Source organism: Alligator sinensis, unplaced genomic scaffold, assembly GCF_000455745.1.
Source record: "Alligator sinensis unplaced genomic scaffold, ASM45574v1 scaffold1130_1, whole genome shotgun sequence".
Taxonomy (NCBI): domain Eukaryota; kingdom Metazoa; phylum Chordata; order Crocodylia; family Alligatoridae; genus Alligator; species Alligator sinensis.
The window spans coordinates 280,812-289,394 of record NW_005842358.1 but is presented as its reverse complement, the minus strand read 5'-3'; the positions used below and the strand labels follow the sequence as shown (position 1 = coordinate 289,394).

At 39.1% G+C, this 8,583-nt stretch overlaps 1 protein-coding gene across 2 annotated transcripts in view; it reads left to right on the top strand.

Annotated features, from left to right (window-relative positions):
* The first annotated feature begins 2,236 nt into the window (after positions 1–2,236).
* ZNF385B (zinc finger protein 385B) overlaps positions 2,237–8,583 on the top strand; it is a 262,176-nt gene continuing 255,829 nt past the window's right edge. The window contains exon 1 of one of the 2 annotated variants that reach the window (XM_006029114.3): positions 2,237–2,537. In XM_006029114.3, coding sequence (XP_006029176.2) covers positions 2,237–2,537 — 301 coding nt within the window. The remainder of the gene's footprint in view (positions 2,538–8,583) is intronic. The other variant, XM_006029115.3, reaches the window with a different exon arrangement.

Below are 8,583 nucleotides of genomic sequence, written 5' to 3'. Positions count from 1 at the left end.
GCAGCGTAAAGCCATAACATATCTGTTAAATCAGAGCTTGTAAGACAGTTAAGGTGATGATTGTACACCAGCAGCAGTTCATGGAGAAAGTATGTTAAAAGCAAGCAGGATCACTTGGAGAAAGCACATGCAGCAGTATCTGTTACCCTGTTAACTGTATATCTCCTGCACTTCCTTTTGCCTTCTTTCTTGTGGTGTTCAGAAGCTACAGGAAGTGAGTGGAGTTATACTTTGCTCTTCTTTCTGGCCATTTGCCTTCCATTTGACATGGCTGCCAATAAGCTGTTTTTATAGTTTATGAGGGGAGCATGAGGGTTAAGATACTTGATGCTTCCAGTATTGGTAGTCTTCACAAGGTCAGCTACATTTTGGCCCAGTATTCATTTAGCATAACTGGTTAGTTCCATGGGCTAATTTAAATTGGTTGTGCCTTTAATTGCATTTGAAAGTTTGTCTTCGTCAATCTCAACCATGCAGTTGGTTCAATAAAAAATATTGCCCACAAAAATCCTTGCCTCTTGCACATGTCCTGGACTACCATGGCTACCACCTAACTTTGGTATTGTGTTGTGTTAAGAAGTGCCTAGCACTTGCTGTTTGCAGTGTGATCATTGAGAGGTCATCTTCCACTTGTGAAAATTGGACTGCTTTTATTTAGAACTTTAGTAATTCCAACCATGACACTATGTTTTACTAGGGTTGTCTGGGAAGCATGCTGTTTTGTCAAAACAGGCATATGTTTTAAAAGCTGCCTTATTAGAATGGACAGTTAGGGAGAGTTTGGCAAAACATGCTCAATAGTGTGGTGGGCAGTCCACACAGCTCAGGTGTAGGTGAGCTATGTTTAAACCTCTCTCTTCCCAGTTAGTCTGTTTTGCTTTCAAATATACTTGAAAACAATTTTTGGGTCCATGAATAATTAGTATTTTGGGCAGGTAGCATTTTCCATCTGAGAACTATTTTGTTAAATTTTCTGAACAGTCCTATATTATCTCTTCTGTCTAGTATATTATGGGTTGAGTGTAATTGTGCATGTTCCAAAAAAAGAAAAAAACAAGTATCACAATGATTGTCCTGTTTCAATGAAACTGCCAGGGAACCAAAAGTATACTTAACGTAATAGAAGTCTAATCATACAGAATATAGAGTAAAGGAAAATAATTTATCGTACAAAAAATAGAAATAGAAAAGACAAATACTGAATCTCCAAACAGCTTAAATTTTCACATGAAAATGTCATCTAAGCTAGTTGAGTCAAAGGTGTCAGAGCTTGCCTTGAAAGATGATACTTATGTTTAAATGATTTAGTGTGACAGTATATAGCTAAGGTTTGCCAGATCTCAAGTGATCGTCAGTGGTTTAGTCTGAAAAGGAATTAAATACCTAGAACCTAAAATGATTTTTAATCAGGGCCTGTGAGTTTGCAATATTTAGTATTCATGCATTTTACTAACAACTACAATGTAGCTAATTTACCTTGATCTCTCAATAATTCAGTGCTAGAAGACAAGAATGTGAGAGAGGTGATTATATATTGACACAGTTTTCTGCAAAAGACAGGGATGGATGTAGAATACATTTTATAAAGAAATTCATGCATTGTGAGAGTCAAACTATATGAATAATGAAACTATAGTTTATCTTTTGGTTGGTTAATTAAGGTACAGGATTGAGAATAAGGTGAAATATTTACATCCCAGCAAATTACTTTCTGTGTCATCTGTAACAACTAAGTTTTGCTTGACCCATTCAAATATTTTCTTTCTAAAATAACATTTTGTCACCTTTTTTTCTTTATCCATCATTTCTATTAATCTAATTATCTTTTAGGATTTTTTGTATTACAGCATGTTTTGGCAAGCAAAAAGCTGTGGAATCCTTACCTGTATTGATGAGTGGGAAAAATTACTGAAAATAAACTTACTGCTGCTGGGGGCAGCAATAAGCATATTTAAAAGCGAGAGAGAACTAGTAAAACAATATGAGTGTTATTGTGCATGCAAGGTTATATATTATCTGTTGATTTTGGCTGAACCCTACATTGTGGCACAAATACACACATTTCTGTGGTTAGCAGCAGTTTCCATCGCACTGCACATTCTGGGCATTTTTTGTTGAACCGGATCCTTTATTCACAGTGCATAAGTAGTAGATTTAAAAAGTAAAATGCTGGTTCTAGAAGTGGGTATTGTTGTTTTAGTTCTTGGCATCAATATTGTCTGTCCGTTTTGCAGGTATGAAGCACCCATTATCTCCTGACCGAATCTTTGAAGATGGAATTATGAATCCATCAGCTTTACTACGGGGCTTTGAAGAAAAGGGAATGAGGAATGATAGACCAGACTGTCAATTAAGTAAAGAGAAAAGGAAGATACTCTTTTCTTTCTGTGAAGTATGCAATATACAGCTGAACTCTGCAGCACAGGCTCAGGTTCATTACAATGGGAAGTCTCACCTGAAAAGAATGAAGCAGCTGAATAATGTGAAACTACCTACAAACACAACTCCTGGCACTTTGTTTGCAAGCCCAAGCACAGGTACATAATGAGAGATACTGATTTCTGGTCAGAAAAACTAGGCTTCCAGGAAGGAAGCTAAGCTTTTTATATAACTTTATATGAATGTTTGATAATGCATGATAATCCTGCTTTGTTGTTGTTATGCTTGATACAGTCATATTCACTGCTAATACATTAATTACTGTAAAGTGTAAGATGGCAATTGGGACCAGATTTTTATTTTGTCAAAAAGAAACAATTCAAAGGCTCACTTTCTGGTCTAACAGCGATGTTCGCATCTTACACCAATGTGAAAGGTGAATCAGGAAAATAAATTTCCTTTTTTGTTGTATTTAGTCTACCTGTTCTGCCATTTCACTAATTTTGGAATGTTCAAAATATGACAGTACAGCATAAAGGAAATAACCTCTTCTAAAAAGATGCCCCTATAGACATTTGTTCTGTTTTGTTTTAGTTCAAGCTTTGTCTACTCTTGGGGAGATAATTGTTCTGAGAGGAGTAGTGAAATGATTATGCCGACATCACAAGGGTATGTGTTGCAAGGGGCGAGGGTTAGGGTGAAGAGAGAGCAAGAGGGAACTGAAAAACAGAGAAGTGTAAGGGATGGTTTAGTCTCATAAAATTCAGGATTATAAGCCCATAGAGGTTGGTAACATGTTTAGAGTTAGATGATGGTGGAGGGGTGGGGATCTCCCAAAACTTGTGTACATGTTTTTAAAGGTTCACAATAAGGAAAAGCACATGAACTGTATATGGCAGAAGGAATTTCTTTAAGGCAGTGGTTCTCGGGCTTTTTAGACTCAAGACCCCTTTAGACTTGAAGCACATGCCAACATTTTTTGGGCTACAGATAAATAATAGAGCAACTCTCCTGTGCAGAGAACTCGGACCACAATAGATCAGAATGTTTTTGACACTGTAGATTCCTATTTGTAATCTCTAGATTTATTTTGCGAAACGCATGTAGACATTAGCATACCTAACAGTGCAAATAGTGTGAAGCAATCTTAAAAGGATCTCGCAGTTTGTAGTGGAACAAGGGGCTGAGTGCCACTTAAGGGGATGGGGGTAAGAGAGAAGGCGCCTCACTCTGGGGCTACTTGCCTTGCTTGGCTCATAGCCTGCATCATTGCTTGACTCTGACACACATTTCAGGCTAAGGCAATGTGTGTCATAGAGCACAAGGGTTTCTGGGAATCATAGGTTTTTAGCTTAGTGCTGAAGTGTGCTGCTTCTGCCCCTGATTATTTTTCCTGCCAAATTCAGCATTTTTTTCCCTTTTTTGCCTTCTAGGCATAGGCTTTGACAGCACAAAGTCATTCCCCCTTTTGGGCCCTTCGCTCCCCCTTCCCCACCACCCCCCCACTGGCAGCAGCAAACTCTGTTGCTGCTCTAGAGAAATATGATTCCCAGAATGCTCTATGCCTTGCACTTTGCCCAACTCTCTGCTTTGGGGGAAGAATGAGAGAGGGCTACCAAGGACATGTTTTTTTCCATTCTATACCTCTGCTCACAGCATCCTGGTAGAGAATAACTCTTTTAAGGATTCATCACCTCAACAGTATCTATTGTTGATATCCAGGAAGCCCTCCAACTAGATAGAAAATCTTAATGGGTTTTGTAGTTCTTGAAACAACAAAATCATTTCCTTCTCATGATAATATTTGATTAAACAAATAGGTTGTAGCTTTACACTAAAGCTGCAACTTAAAAAAACAAAACAAAATATTTTTACAGGCCCTTTTTTAACATCTCCAGTTTGTCCTAAGAGATAGGAAAGCAAAGTAGTTTTAAGAATTGCTGTCAGGCTACTATTATTATTTTTCTATTTCTGTGAAGTATTCATTATGCAACTGAACTCTGCATTAAAGGACAAACTCAACCTCCTGAATGAGTAGACAGAAATGTGAGGCCTTTGTTCTTTTTTTGCCTTTTGAGATTTTTTTGGATGTTGGTTTTCTGTTTCTTGTGCACATCTTGATTTTTTTTTTTTTTTTTTTTTAATTAAGTCTAAGCTTGGGATTAGTGCCATTTGGATATCATATTGCTGACAAACAGGCCTATATGGAAAAGGATGCAGTTTGGCTTGATGTATATATACTTAGATGGTTTCATTGTGACCTTTGCAAATTATCCTGAATAGTGGTATGACATCATCTAATGAAACAAGTTTCCTTGTAGAGTACTTGTTTATAATTTGATTTGTTTTGAGCTCTGTACTTGTTTTTATGGCAGTTGATTATCATGTAACTGTGGTCCTCTGCTTTGATTGCCCCAAGATAGTATATTTCAGTGTTTTTCAACCTGTAGTCCACAGAACCCTGGGGGTCCACAGACTGTCAGTTGGCACTGGATTCACAACCCAAACCCCATACCTTTGCTCCGGGTGAGCACAACCCTCAGATCAACCGCAACCCTTGCTGGTTGATAATAGGCGAGTTTATTGATACACATTGATAGGAAATAAAAGCAATGCAGGCTAAGCAAGTACAACGTACATTACCCAAATTCCCCAGTCCCAGAATATACACAAGGTGAGCAGTCCAGCCGGCCGGTACATAAATGCCATGTTGAGGTTCTTTGCTTGAGTATCTACCATTAGCAGTCTTGGAGCTCGGGGGCTGATGCCAGCAGTTTCCCTCCCCTCTCTTTTGAAAACTCTTCCTTTTGTATTATTTCTTCTCCTGGTGGCTCTTGATCTGTGGTTGTCACTGATTGGCTATGTCCTGTGTTGTCAGCCAAAACCCCCTTTTCAAGTACATAAATGCCATGTTGAGGTTCTTTGCTTGAGTATCTACCATTAGCAGTCTTGGAGCTCGGGGGCTGATGCCAGCAGTTTCCCTCCCCTCTCTTTTGAAAACTCTTCCTTTTGTATTATTTCTTCTCCTGGTGGCTCTTGATCTGTGGTTGTCACTGATTGGCTATGTCCTGTGTTGTCAGCCAAAACCCCCTTTTCAAAAACCTATTACATGCCCACCTCCTAATTTGGGGCTTTACCAGTGTCCTCCTAATTTGGTCTGTTCCCCCAAAACCAGAAAGCTTAAGACTTTTTGCAAGCAGGCACTACGGCCCTGGAGCCAGGCCTATCTCTATTATGAAAATAAAGTTTGGATGTTTTCTGTTACCCAAGATGTGTGGCCTTGCTGTGAAGCTTCGGTCACTTATTCGATTCGATGAAGATTCGGCGGCCGAATCTCCGAATCCAACTCTAATCAGAAGACCCATTAATCTCTCCAAATCTAATTGGAACCCTTTGAATCGATTCGGAAAGATTTGATGATTCAGACATAGACACAGTTTAAAATGTTTTTTCTACATACCTCAAGGTACCAGGTGGCTCGTGAATGCTGAGACGTTGGGGTGGATGCAGCATCCCACAGGAGTGGGGGGGGCGGCGGAGGGGTCCCCAGCATGCTCAGCAGCAGACGTGCAAAAGGACCAGAAGCACTTCTGCATCCACCAGGGAGCACACGGGGATTCCCGCCCCCTGCTCGGTGACTGGTGCTTCCTGGGTCTGGGGGGGCCCCCGGGGTCCCCCTGTGGCCGATCGCTGAGCTGAGGCAGCACAGGGGGGCCTCCCTGCATGCTCCCCGGTGGACCTGGAAGTGGACCGTAAGTAGCTTCCAGTCCACTTCTGGGTTTGCCACTGATAATGCTGAGGAGCCCCTGGCACTCCTGTGAGATGCTCCATCCATCTCAGCATTGCAGTGTTCACGAGCCACGCCTGGTACCTCGAGGTATGTAGAAAAACATTTAAAGCTCTGTCTATGGCCAAATGAATCACTGATTCTCTGAATTGGCATCAAATCTTCAGATTCAGATTTGGCTGAATTAAATTGGGACAGTGATCCGAATCAATGAATCGAATCACCATCCCCAATTTGGGTCGAATCTGAACCAAATATGGCCCATTTCACATGCCCCTATTAGACCCCCCCCCATCTGTTTCTGAAGGCTGGGAAATCTGTGTATGAGACCCAGTCTTTTAAAAATCAATTAACCCTTGCTGCTATAACCGTTATTCTAATGCATAATGTATTACCTATAAGCCAGTTTTTAAAAACAAACCTTTAAATATAATTTCTAAGCCAACAATGTAATGTCTAAGTGGTCTGTGAAAGATGACTTTGATCAATCAAAAGTATGTAAATTTCCACACTTACAATTCAAAGGGATTCGCACCCCCATTTGAAATTTCCAAAGGGGTCAGCACCTCCATACAACATTTTTTAGGAGTCCACAAATGAAAAAAAGGTTGAAACCCACTAGTATAGTTCATTCTTGTTTTGAATGTAAAATTTGGTATCACATTTGCTCACTATATCAGATAGTACAGTAACCTATACTATGTGTTTACAGCTATATTTACCACAAATATCTGAATTGGCATATATTACATTTATTAATTTTACCAATCTGTATAGTGCCTAGTGCAATAAAAGGCAGGCATTCAATTTTTATATTTAGATTGGTTTAATCACAAGTAAAGGAACAAAATTAAAACAAAATTAACACATTATCATTACAGACTATTTTGTTTAAAACATAATATACTTTTATTCTAAGAGCCAGTGCATGAACAGTGTTTACTAAAGTGCAATTTGCAAAGAAATGTTTGTGAAAATTATTTTTTTTCCAGCTGTAAAATTGAAATTATTCCATGCTTTGCCTTAACGCATGTCCCAGGGGTGTTTTTTTACCTCAGTGTAATAGGAAACTGCATTTTTATTTACAACATTATCCAAGAAAACAGGAATTAATTGTGCAGATGGTAAGGGAACAATTATATTCACCTCATTTCAGTAGTGGGAAGACTTCATTCCATGTGTAAAGGAAACAAATGCTTCTTCCTGTACTTTATTGTTATTGCTACATGCCTTTCTAAAGCACCCATTCACTGAAGTTTATATGGGCAATTCACATGATGGAAGAGTTGATCATTTACCATACCTCTGAAAACTACCTTACAAGATTTTCTATAACTAGTTGACGGGTAATTTTTCCCTTGAATAATATTACAGTAAAACTGAAGGTTATCAAATGACTGCACATATATTCTGAAAGCACTGAAATCTTCAGCCAAGATAACAGTCCCACTAGGACTGTCAGATGCTCCTGGCCTACGTGATAGAACAGACCTGCATGCCCAAGTTGTCTGTCTTGCCTCCTTCCTTCGTTGACCCTGGGCTAGGAGCACTCCATGAAGGAAGGGATTCTACTGAAATATCCAGAACAAGAGAAATGCCATGAGGCTTTGTTTCTGACAGACCGCTTCACAATCCTTGTTTAGTAATTTTCTTCAAGCATTCTTCTGACCATCAAGCCCTTCTGTGCTTTATAAATCTAACCTGAATATTGTTCAGAACTTCAGATAACAAGAGATGTTGCAGTTAGAATAACCTCACCCTTGTGAAAATATCTGCTAAGACTTAACATGTTGCTTGAGCCTATGGAATTTATAGATCAGCGGTACACTTTCAAAGAAAGTGTATAATTTTCTACAGTTCTATTTCCAGTTCTGTTTTACCAAAATGTTTACAAAAGATTATTTTACCTCTATAAAACCTTCTTAATCCTAAATGAACAAGTCCTCAGAGATGGGGGTTCCAGCGTAATACATGAACCTGACATTCTATTTGCTGATCTCACAACATATCTTCTTTAAAGGTGGTATGTCAGCTAATAAACCAATAATGTTTGGCAACCATTTCAGTAGGATTCTTCACTGTACTCCAGTAGTTTTTGCAGTGGTAGAGGACTTTCTGTGGCTAACTAATAATACATCCACTAATTAATGAACCAAATTAAGTCTGCAGGTTTATTGAAAAAGTGTTATATGTTTGAAAAGAAACTGTCATTTATCTTGCCAGAAAAGAAAAAAGCAAACCAATTCTGTACAGGAAGCTGGTGTTTGTGTTATAATGCTGGTGGTTAATTAAGGTGAGCAGTGAGCCCCCACACAGGCTTTTACCAGTCTTGTGCCCCAGGGATGAAGCTGAAGCCTAATTCATAACTGGTAAGTCTTGCCTGAAGAACCTTCCTTTATGTCCTCCCTCTCTTTCCC